At 39.2% G+C, this 11987-nt stretch overlaps 2 protein-coding genes and 1 long non-coding RNA gene across 5 annotated transcripts; 1 reads left to right on the forward strand and 2 right to left on the reverse strand.

Annotated features, from left to right (window-relative positions):
- Positions 1–995: 995 nt before the first annotated feature.
- LOC137578591 (uncharacterized) lies at positions 996–9325 on the reverse strand. Its single transcript, XM_068292186.1, is given in 6 exon segments — positions 996–1939; positions 1941–2024; positions 2088–2693; positions 2759–3198; positions 4709–5719; positions 8584–9325. Coding segments are annotated over 6 exon segments (2697 nt in total). The 5' UTR covers positions 8666–9325; the 3' UTR covers positions 996–1465.
- Positions 7350–9979, forward strand: LOC137578605 (uncharacterized). Of its 3 annotated transcripts, none has more exons than XR_011032715.1 (3): positions 7350–7727; positions 9528–9571; positions 9708–9979. It is a non-coding gene; the product is annotated as an uncharacterized lncRNA (long non-coding RNA). The 3 variants fall into 3 exon arrangements; XR_011032716.1 differs by having other exon boundaries at positions 7350–7701; XR_011032713.1 differs by having other exon boundaries at positions 7350–7701; positions 9528–9979.
- Positions 9980–10260: 281 nt separating this feature from the next.
- Positions 10261–11903, reverse strand: ND-39 (NADH:ubiquinone oxidoreductase subunit 39). The gene is made up of 4 exons (XM_068292185.1): positions 11733–11903; positions 11199–11640; positions 10776–11141; positions 10261–10712 (listed from the first exon to the last, which is right to left on the reverse strand). Exons 1-4 carry the CDS (start codon positions 11770–11772, stop codon positions 10319–10321), a joined length of 1242 nt encoding a protein of 413 aa, XP_068148286.1. The 5' UTR covers positions 11773–11903; the 3' UTR covers positions 10261–10318.
- Positions 11904–11987: the final 84 nt, after the last annotated feature.

Genomic DNA, 11987 nt, shown 5'->3' on the forward strand with positions numbered 1-11987 from the left:
GAATGGCCGACGTTGGTTCTAAAAATTCTGGGGTTTTTGTCAATGGTTAACCAATTTTAAAGTATTGCCAAGACGAAAGTAAGGCGCATATGCAGACCACGTCAGAGGCGAGACCTAAACGCTGAGAATTAGGGGGGATTATCTGTCAAAAACGGAAGAAGAACAAGTATCTAGAAGAAATTATCCCAGTAAAATCTGTTTAAACCCAAATAAGGTAGATAAACAAACCAATGGGATCAGTTACAGATGTCAATCAAAATATTGGACCCCGATTATACGAAACGGTCGGGATAAGAGGCATAACGAGAAAGTTCGTATCCTTATATTAATTCACAAACAAATAGTTTAAACATACATATATTTTGATTGCTGACCAAAAACCCCGAAATCTGGAATACGTTTTGCTATTTTAGAAAAGAAAAAAAATTATTTGCTATCCCGGATCAGAAAAAAGTACACACTCAACTTCATCCCGCATATTATGGATTTCCGGTTATTGACTGCCCGGAAAACTGGCTTGTTTATTTTAATTACTAACTACTTTAAACCAAGAAAGTTCTTGGCAGCTAAATTTTGAGTTTGTACTTTTTATTTATTTGTTTTTTAATGGAATCATATTTCAATTGTAGTGTTGATTTAAGAAAAAGGTTCTTTTTCTAGATATACTTTTACTGTTTTTATTTTTCTTTATAATAAAAACAAACCTTTTTCCAGTGTGCGAATCAATTTAAAACAACTTATAACCGAACCCCAGAAGTATGCAACCCAAATTATTTTTATCATGGCAAAAAAAAACCATTCAAAATGAACCGCCAAAAATTGTTGTTAAATTTGATCTTAGAATATTTAAATAAATCCATAAGATCGAGACTCCTGAATTGAATCATTTAATGGCCGATTGCTTATGTTTGAAAATTTACCCAAAACCATCTGTCAAAGTTATAGTTGTTTAATTTTGACTATTGCAGAATTTCCCATTTTTTTATTAGCAAGGCTTTGTGTTTTGTTTTGTAATTTTTTAATTTGATTTATTTAAATTTTTAATTTAATTAATAATGACTAAATACTTAGGTAAATAACACAGTTTCAAAACTAATACAAATTTAATATATGTATATATATATTTATACTGTGTATATGCGCATTTGGGTAGTTGAATCTGGCCTAGAGAACTAGACTCTGATTCTCAGAAAAAAGGAAAAACAAAGGGACAAAAAAATTAACATCTTACGATCGATCGCCTGGTGACCGTTGTTAGCTAGATTTGACTTCATGCTATTATTGACAGCCACATAAAAACTCACGATGCCAAATTAAGTACATAACCGATAGATATATATATATATATATATTAATTAATTTTTTATATATAACTACTACTATAACTAGCATTGAGCCTTTGTCAGAGATAACAACATCGAGACTTGAAGAAGAGAAGAGAGAAAATTTCTAGACTAAGCCGGGGCTATTCCTTTTCACCAGCTGCCTGGTGTGGGGGAGAGGATGATGTTGGCGTTGACAATGGCGTCGGTGTCGGTGTGCGCAGGGCTCGCTCAAAATCAGCAACCAAATCATCTCCATCCGTTTCATCTGCTTTGGGCCAATTATCAAGTGCCTCATTCACATCGAATTGAGGTGATTTCAAGGATTCACCCGTCACATCGACCAGACGTGTTCGTAATCTCTGAGAGATTTCTTCTAATTCGGTAAATTTACGTTTAATAGCCTGACCCAACTGAAGATGAGATAGCTCCAAAGATTGCTCAAACTGTTCAATGGTGGAATCCATTGTAATATTGTTTCCTGGATGAGCCTCCATCATTGCTACATGTGCCTCTAGTCCACCAACGACACGTCCATTGAAATCCACAATATTATGCCAGCCATTTGCTGCAGTGCCAGCCAGATTCAAGGCAGCGAAACCTATTATGGCATCTTCAAGGGGGAGTGGGTTCGGTGGTGCTGCAGCCACCGGAACTGAGATTAGCCTTCTTCCACAGCTTGAGTATGAACAATTTTTGTTGCTATTGGAGAGAATCGTATAAACAAATGAGAGGTTTGGCAGTAAAGGATTATGGATTACTTACATTGCTCAAATAATCGCCACTGACTTCCACTTGAAACTTGGACTTCCATTGTGGGGTTGTGGATTTCTCAATTATGGGCGTGGCATAAACTAAACCCTCATGCGATTTATATGTGGAGCTATTTGCATTTATAGCCTGAAAGGTCACATAGGTATTTGGTGGTTCATTTGGTGGGAATCGCTTGTTGGCGGCCGCCTGGCGTTTAGCCTGCTTTTTCGACGATTTGCCATAGCCAGGATTGAGCGGCAGACCAGCAGCTCCCACAATGTTTAATATAAAGCGAAAATTGTTGTTAGTGGTGATTTGCAAACGAGATGGAGCCGTAGCAGTTGCTGCTGGTTGGGCGGCAGGTGGTGCAGAAGTCAAAGCATTTTGCAGCATATCCAATAAATCGGTGGTTCGTCTTAATGATGATGATGAGGAAGATGGAGATCCACCGGCAAGTGGTTGCTTCAGCTGATTATCCAGCTCAAAGCTACGCAATTGCTTTAATTGGGCTATCTGCGCTTCACTGCCTATGGCCAAGAGCACTTTTAGCTCACCCAATTGCACTTGAGTTTGCTTGTGTATAATGGGAGCCCAACCATCTATGGAGATCACAGGAAGCTGTGAAGAGACCAAAAGGATATAATAGAGAAACTAATTGACTATGGATTTGTTAGACAACTTACCTTTCCCTTACACAAATGATTGGTTATACTGGCATCTCTATAGGCTATATAGAATTGATGCAAAGGCATCTTCACCTGACCTCCCAATGGAGTTAGGTCCATAAGTAACTCCTGCCGTTCCACACTCGAGAGGAATCTATCGTCATTTATGATGGCGAAATGTTCCTTCAATTCGAATCCTGTTGCCTGTTCATTGGATTTAGCCACCAATGGCTCTGGCTGCCAAAATGGCTCAAGTGAGAGCTCCTGGCATTGGTCTATATTGCTTGGACATAATTGACGCCATTCTCCGGCATAAATGTAACCACGTAGGAGACGGACTTTAGTGGTTTCTGCCATGAAATTAATATTATCCAAGCAAGCTTTGGTATTATTCTGATTCAGATTCTGTGGGCTGCTGGGTGACAAAGTCCTCGAGATGTTACTGTTGTTGTTGTTAACTGAAATAGAAAAAATACGTAAGCAAATTGATTAGCGAATTTAAAAGGACCTTGACCCCATCCCCAGCTGCAGCAGCAGCAGTAGAAGCAGCAGCTGCTGTTGCTTATCGCTAGGCTTGGTGACAGACAATCTGATCCACGTATGTATAGTATATGGGCAGACAATCGATCGGGCATTCGAGCAGAACCGGAACACCAAAGATTGCACAAGTCAATCGGGTCCAAGTGGTTAAAAATGATGAGGAGTGGGACGAAACTAAGCATGTGCTCATCCCATGTTTCTCCTGACAGAGATGGAGAGACACAGCAAGAGAGAAAATAAGAGAGTGTTGTGCAATAGCGAGGAAGCGGACAAAACTGATTACAAGACTGCGTGACGTCTAAAAGGAACATGTCTGTTTGTGTGTGGGTGTGCGTGTGTGTGTATATGTATATGTTATAATCAATGACTGACAAAGGAACTCATAGTGGTAATAGCGCACACAATGTATTTTGAAAGCGGTAATAAATAAATATCTTAATAAAATATACATTAACAAAACTTAAAAAAAAAAAACTCCAAAAATAATCTCTTCAAAACGTTTGCAATTCATAAATTGAATTGCATTCATTGCAGAGAACAAACATACAAGGAAACGAAAAAAGAACCCGAAAGACATATTGTAAATAAAGTAAATCTTCAGTTTCAATGTTATGTCTAGAAGAGAATTTCTACTGTTTAAGCGTTATATGGATATGTATATGTATGTATGTATGTATATATAGATTAAATATTTTTTGTATTCCATTTCGAATTCCAGGTAAAAAAATGGGTTTCGAAGAATATCTGTATAGCGTATCCAAGGTGGTGGCCATAAGTCATTCCACTAAAGAAAATATGAAACTTAAATTTATAACAAACATAAACAATTAGCACAAAAAAAGAAAAAAAGGAAAAGCAGCTGTATGAAGAAGTAACAAAAAAAGAGGAAAAAGGAGAACATAAAAAAACACGAAACAAATTTGTTTGTTTTTGGGATTTTTTTTTTGTTGTTTGCTTGATTTGTTGTTGTTTTTGTTTGGTTTTTTTTTTCTTCATTTGCAAGATCACAAAAAAAATTAAGAGATTTTATTTTTGAATTTAAAATTAAAATTATTATGATGATCATAAATGTAACGGCAAAAGAATTATTGTGCAAATTATGAAGGAGAAATTGTTGGTGATGTTCTAGTTGTAGTAGTAGTAGTAGTGGTAGTAGTAGTAACAATAATAGTAGTAACAATTGTAGAGGGCATGGGCGGAGGAGCAGCAGCGTGTGGCAAAAGCAATTATTGCAATTGCAATTGCAGTTGCTGCTGCTGTGGCTGTTGTTGTTGTTGTCGTTGTTGTTGGTGGTGGTGGTGGTGGTGATGGAATTGTTGTTGTTGTTGGTGGTGGTGGAACTGTTGTTTTTGTAGTCGTGTTGTTGTGGCACCAGTTGCTGTGGCATTTGCTGTTGTCCAGATCCGGACATTAGTCATATATATTCACCTGGAGCAGATGATTTGTTCGTTGTGGTGATGTTGTTGTCGTCGTTGCTGCTGCTGCTGCCTTTGCTGCTAGTGGTGGTGTTGTTGTTGTTGTTGCTTTGAGTTTGCTCCTTCTCATCAACATTGTTGTTGTTGCTGCTAATTGTGGGTGTGGTTGCGGTGGTGCTGCTGGTGTTCTTATTATTGTTGAGCAAACTAATTTTAAGATAAAGACTAGCAAAGTGATTATCACGCCTCTTAATCGGTATGCATTTGCATTGCTCAAGCAGCGATGCCTCATAGAGCTCCTTGAGCTGAAGACGACCCAAGCCCAACATTTCATTAAGACAGGTGCCTGGCTCACGCCACCAGACAGTGAAATCAATGTAACCGAATCCCATCATAGCCTCCTCCCTCTCCGTTTTAGCAGTGCCATCATTCTCATCATTTTCATCCACCTGGGATGATGATAATGACGACGACAAATGATCAAGGTGCACCTCACGCTGGGCCATCTGATTGAAACGTGTACATTGGGTTAAACTTTGGAATTTCTCCGATTCAAATTGCATGACATGGAACATGGGATAACGTTCCACCAATTTAATTAACTCTTGCGACAATTGACATTCCACAGTAAAAATGGGACGAATTTCAGTTTGAAGCAGTTCCATGCGTTCGGTTCCCTTTGGTTGCAAAGTTAAAGCCTCCAAATGCAATTGCAGAGCATTGCATTGTTTAAATAGGTGCAAAGTATCATCCTTGCTATAAATCTGAAGCTTTTGCAACTCTTCCTCCTGCTGAAGTTGCTCCGATTTCTGCTGCTGCTGCACTTGCTCCTGCTTTTCGTGGTGGTGGTGCTGCTGCTGCTGGTGGTGTTGTTGTTGTTGTTGTTGCTGCTGCTGCTGCCAGAGTTCTTGTTTCTTTTTCATTTGATGCTCCATCAATGGCTCGGCGGCAAATAGAGCTACCAAATCCGCATCTAATTTCTTCATAACCTCCATTATCTCCACTTTGTTGGTGTGACTTGTGCCTGAAATGATGAAAGATTACAAAATACTTGTTAATATACATATGTATGTATTCATGTTCAGGTCTAAGTTGGAGGCGGAATGGGAGTGGTCAAGTTAAGGATCGCCGTTCATTTAAAATTCTCTATGGTTTCCACTTACTAACCGAACTGATCTCCACGACGTGGACTTATGAAATGAAATCAGAGACCTAGGCTTTTGCCATTGCTTCTTTTTTCGACTTCAGTTGAGTGAGGTGTGGTGGGGTTTAGGGGTATGGCGGGGAAAACGGGAGGGGAAACCGAAGACGAAGCCAAATTGTGCCGGCAACAGTTAATCGGGTTCTATGCTTTACTCTCCCTCTCTCTTTCAGTCTATTTCTCTCGCAAACTGTCGCTCGCTCTCTGAGCAAACTTTTTGCAGTTAGTAAGGGCACAGTGACTTACGATACACCCTTTTCAAATGTTTTCGGCTTTTATATAAACGAGATTATGTAGAGTGTTCCATTTTCATCTAATTACTTTCTATTTTTATGAAGAGTATAAAATATTACTGTTGAAAAATTTGACTATCTTGGCATTGAGAGAGTTCAGTGACAAAAGTAGGAAATATTTGACACGACTCTATATGTAGATACATTTCATTCAATTTTAAAATCAGTGACACGACTCAAAGGTTCTCTCGCTCTCCTCCTCTTCCTCTCTCAATACTTTCGTCAAAAAAAAGGTCAAAATGTTATCGCAGCTGAATTTTTGCGAAACGTGTTCGATGGTCAAACGCCTAGCAACACGCACTTAATAATACAATTCGTCTCAAGATAATGATTTTCGATCAGGTTCAATGGCATAGCCTGGAAGATTTCCTGATATGTTCAGTATCAACTAGTTAAATGGCCTTAACAACATTTTTGGCATGCCAAATAAGCTAGAGGAAGAGAGAGAGAGAGAGATAGTGAATTAGTGAAAAGAGAGAGGGGAGGTAGCAGCTGCTGATTGACTAGGCCTAGTCAAGGTCTCATCGATTTTTTTCAGTGTAGCAACAAAGTAACACCAAATTGGAAAAAATATATTCACACTTTTTATGTGTGTATGAGTCGTCTCCCCCTCTCTATATGACTCTCTCTCTCCCTCTATCTCTTTGGTTCTCTCTTTTTCAATCTCACATAAAATAGTTTGATAAAGAAAAATGAAAAAAAGCCTGCGATTGAAAGGGTGGAAGGGGGAGGGGGGTGGAGTGAGCAGATGGCAGAAAAACCCAGACACAACCGGCAAAAGTTGACTAGGTAGGCACTTTTTATGTATGTATGTATGTACATACATACATATGTATGTATGCATGTTTGCTCTCTTTGGATATGGCAACGGGACAAATGCTCTATACGGGAGCGGACTTCAAAGAGCAGTAAAGAAGACTAAGTTAATAATTTAATCTGCTCGAAAAAAAGCTTATCTTTGTTGTTATCTGTGTGCCTTGTTTGAAATTATGTAAATCCGCTCCTGCATATATGTTTGTTAAATAATATGTATGTATTTATATGGGGCTTCGCTCTATACATACATATGTATGTACATATGTACATACATATATACATATGTATGTATGTTTGTCTTTCTCCCTTCTTAGCTTACTCTCTTTAGGGCCCAACGAGAGATTGTGTGTATGTGACTCGACTTGCACGTGTTTTTCTTATTTTTTGTTTTTGCCAACATACAATGTAGTATGTAGTGCGGAGTGTGTTTCGTCGATTTTTATGGGGATCTCTAACGCCCTATTAAACGCCCTCGACCGCAGTCGCCGCCGCCGCAAGAGCTAATGGAAAGTTTTTTTGAGTCAAAGGAAAAAAAAAGAAAGAATCTTTTGGCAAGCTAATTCTATTGCGAGATTTTGTGGTGACTATTTTAAGCATTCTGCAATTGTTGTTAATAAATAAAAAATTTGCCAATTTTATGTTATGTTTGTTTGCCAACAAGAACAACCAACCATCATGACGATAATCAAGATGAAGGTGATGATTATGATGATAATGCTTACGTAAGAGTCAACAAACTGTTGAGAATTCTCTACATACATATGTATGTACATATGAACATACATATGTATGTTTGTATGTATAAAAAACGCGCAGAAATAAAAACATTTATAAATAAATAAAGAAAATTGGAAAATGCAGACAGACGCACATTCAAAGCAGCAAACCAAAATAAAAACAGACGCGGTCGTTGATATGTACATATGCATGTATGTATGTATATATTTTTGTTATATGTACATACATACATACATAAGTTTTAGTGATGGCAACGAACCCGGCAGAAGTGTCAATACGTTAGACTAAAAATGTTAACCACTAATGACCCCAACTAGACAGGTCTAAATTAAATCATATTAAAATGTCTTTTACTTCCTGTATAAGTCTTTTTCCCCCCTAGTTTAAAGTCCTTTTCCAATAACTTTGGTTTAATAATGACAATTTTGTTTTCTTTATGAGTCAAATGGTGACCAACTTCTGTAATTTTCCTTTATGGAAATCAATACCAGAAATATGTTTCTACAAACAGTACGGGAATAACCCGTAATAGAACAAAAATTGAACTAAAATGAATCATTATTGCTGTATAAAATCGCATTCAATAATACAAACATACATACATACATATGTATGTATACATATGTACATATGTTTTAAATTGTTTGATATTTGATAAACTCGTAATGGGTTAAACAGAATTTAGAGATAGAGAGAGAGAGAGAGAGCGAACAAACATCTGCATTTTAGAGAGGAATAGAGAGAAAGCCAAAGAAAAACAGTTAACAAGAAAGAACAAGCAGTTATACCGAGTGAGCGACCGAGAGAAAGAAGAAATGAACTGTTGTTTGATAAACTCACCTGCAATAAGCTCAGCCGTTGAGGCAGCCGCAGTTGTTGGGGGCGGCTCTGAGGCTGGAGCCGGAACCTCAGCGAATAACATGCGAAAACGGAAACGGAAATGCAGCAATAGCAGTTGAATTTCACCAGCGAGCCTCAGCTGCTGTTGCTGTTGCACTTGTTCACACGGGGAACCGAACGCGAGGTGACGATATAAAGCATAAATTTTAATCGGTAAACGTGGGCGTACAACTGGGCGTGGCGTAGGATATTGGCGCAAGTACTGATTGTAGGCGTGGCTGTTGTTAATATAACTACTCTTCTTAGTAATATTTTTATTATTATTGTTGTCGGAACCAGCGACAACAACAAACTGAATCAAGGGACGCGAGTCGCGTAAATGTTCTAAAAATAATTTATTTTGATTTTGACTTTTGTTGTTGGTTTTGTCACTACAAAGATCTTGAAGAAGAGGAGGAAGAGAAGGAGGAGGAAGAGGTGGTCGATGATGATGCTGATGTTGCTGCTTCTTCCTCTTTTGATGATGCTGCTGATTTTTCTTTTGCCTGGTACTTGACCTTTGCTTATGATTTCTATGTTTGGCTATTAAAAGCTTTTCCTCACAGCTGATGCTGCTGCTACTAATGCTGCCGACAATGACGACGGCGGCGGCGTCGCTTGTGATGTTAGTTGGGGGGTCGTCGTAGGACTTGACTTTGATCGATTTATCTGTTATGAAATTGATGCGAACACTGCGGTCTAACGGCACTTTTAGCAATTACTTTTCTTGCTTGCTTTTTAACACATTTATTTTGTTCTCTTAAAATTGACATATATTTTTTTGGGTGCTGTTTCTTTTTTTTGTTTACTGTTTTAACACAATTTCAAAAAATTTCTATTTTTGCGCTTTAACACAGTCGGCACTCACTTCACTTCATTTTATTTCATTACTCTCACTTACACAGATGCACTCAAAAACATGCACACACACACTCGTCGTCTTGAAGCGGTAAGAGAAGAAACCGACACAGAGAGATAGAAATTTTAAGGAAAGAAAAGAATAATAATCCCCCCGCGGATTGCAGAGGAAAACTTAAAAGCAAAAATTAAATGTATTTAATTAATCGAATTCTTCCGTACAACAGTTTTCCGTACAACACGAGAGCACAAAATCGTTGAGAAAAACTGCTGGTGCCTGCAGAAAGCTTTCAATGCGGCCAAAAAGGAATCCAAAGCTCTTCGACCGACAGAATGTACCTGGAAAATAACAACAACTACAATTGTTGGTGTGCCCAGAATAAGGAACATATGAAATTCCCTTAAAGTGTATCGATGAACTTTTTAGTGTGACCATGATTGTACAGTGTCTTAAATACCTTTTTATACAACAGCTTGTGCAGTCAGTTTTTTGAATTTATATTTGTAGTCACTTTAATTTTACTTTTTACAACTGCCAAATATAGTATAGGATTGGAAATTTCGAAAATAGTTTTTTAAAAACAGAGCTCTTTGCTCAATTTAAGTTGTAACGAATTTTGGGAGCTTGATTTCATACGACCCATTCGTCATTAAAGTGAGCGAGAGGGATATATCGCAATGACGATATTAAAGTGCTTTGGATTTTAATTGGATTTTAGGGGAATAATATATAATTGAGGAGTTACATGAACGATATTAAATACACTGAAAACATTATCATCGTCTTCAATATTTATTGATTTTACTACAAATTTCACACAATATAACAATCAATCGTTTAAGCAAACAAACGAAGCTCTTCGCGACCCTCGATCGATTTGGGAGGCGATGGCGTCTCAAATTCACCCAATTCGGCATCATAGTAGAGAGCAGCGCGGTAGGGGCGTAGCTCCCAAGGCACTTGCTCCTCCATGGTGGTCAACTGGACACCCAAGTCTTCTAACGTTGGCACACCGGGCAAGACCTTATCAGTGATAGCCTCGCGTTCAATCCTATCAGGATGCAGACCAGCAATCGGGGCTCCTGGGCAAATCCATTGGGTAAATTTAGCCTTTAGCAAAAAAGTAGGGTCCCAGCGCATATCATAACGCTGATAGCCCCAACGTTTCTGATCTTTGCGCATAAGGCGATGGAACCAATCGACTAGCTCACTTAACTGATAGCGTTTGGGCCTGCAAAAGAAATGTGGTGGAAATGTGGTGTACCATCATCGCTGCGGGAAGGACTGAACTTACCCAACTGCCTGGTAGATACGACCAGCCGAATCGGGATCCTTGGCGGCGTTGATAATTGCTTGAGCCACATCCGATACGAAAACAGGCTGCTTCACTGTCTTTTCGCCGTTGTACCATAGCGGCATAGAACGGAACTGACGTCGCCAAATGTGAGCATAGTAGCGCAAGAAGCGGTCCTCCGATCCATAGATGTCCGATGGCCGAATGATTGTAGCATTGGGGAAAGCATCCCGCACTCGCAACTCGCCCTCGTATTTGCTCTTCAGCCACTGGCTTCCGCCCTTGATGATCAAAGGCTCCGGATTGGCCTCTACATTGAGCGACGACAAATGAATGAATCGTTCCACACCGGCGTCACGACAGATGCTGAAGAAATCCGTTGGAAATCAAAACAAATCTTGGGATCATGTTAATTGCTCATACCTGGCCAAGCGTGCGGCACCATTTACATTCACGTCCTTGAATTTAAAATTCTTGGTCTCATAGTCACGTCCAACTAGGTTGATTACCACATTCGAGTGCTTAACAGCTTCCCTTATTGACTTTGGATCCTCCAAATTATAGAAATGGAACAAAACTTGACCCAAATCGCCGCAAACCTTAAGGCGTATAATCTCTGAATCGTCGCCTCGATATGGCAGAATCATTTGCGTGCCTGATTTGCCCAGTTTGTTGCACACGTAGCGACCTACAAAGCCGGAGGCTCCAAAGACAGTAGCGACAATTCCATTGAAACTGCTTCTGCCGCCAGTGCCCCGTTTCATGGCAGCCGGATTGGTGGTCTTCAACGGGCGTGGAGCATCCTCAGCAGCAGCAGCATATCCACGCAGGCACAGCACTCCCACGACACCGCTGCCATGGTGCTCTGTACCACAGATGGAGATTTAAACAGTAAATATTAAAATTATTACATAATTCGGCCAACTAAGTTTTGGTCGTTTCCCGAAGTGAACTTACTGGCCAACTGCATGTTGCGAGTTAGTACTATGGCGGCCATTGTACCACCGTATCCTTTTATATGCTACGAATTAATAATCCCGTGCTAGGAATTTTTTGGTTCACTGCTACGTAAAAATTTTGCCCTGATATTTTTTTTTGGCAAGCAGTGTGACCATATGACCGTATGGTAAGACCGGACCAGCAACAATTAGTGATGAGCAGATTATAGACGATAGTTAAAACATCGGCATAAGTTGCAGACTAATTTTCGAG

This window comes from Drosophila tropicalis, unplaced genomic scaffold (genome assembly GCF_018151085.1).
Source record: "Drosophila tropicalis isolate 14030-0801.00 unplaced genomic scaffold, ASM1815108v1 contig_1190, whole genome shotgun sequence".
In the NCBI taxonomy this organism is placed as follows: domain Eukaryota; kingdom Metazoa; phylum Arthropoda; class Insecta; order Diptera; family Drosophilidae; genus Drosophila; species Drosophila tropicalis.

Excerpts from the sequence above, each read along its gene's own strand:
- ND-39 (XM_068292185.1), bottom strand. The coding sequence starts at position 11,772 with ATGGCCGCCATAGTACTAACTCGCAACATGCAGTTGGCCA. Across the intron at positions 11,142-11,198 it reads GGTGCCGCACGCTTGGCCAG|CATCTGTCGTGACGCCGGTG; the intron begins GTATGAGCAATT and ends GGATTTCTTCAG. Across the intron at positions 10,713-10,775 it reads CGTATCTACCAGGCAGTTGG|GCCCAAACGCTATCAGTTAA; the intron begins GTAAGTTCAGTC and ends TTTCTTTTGCAG.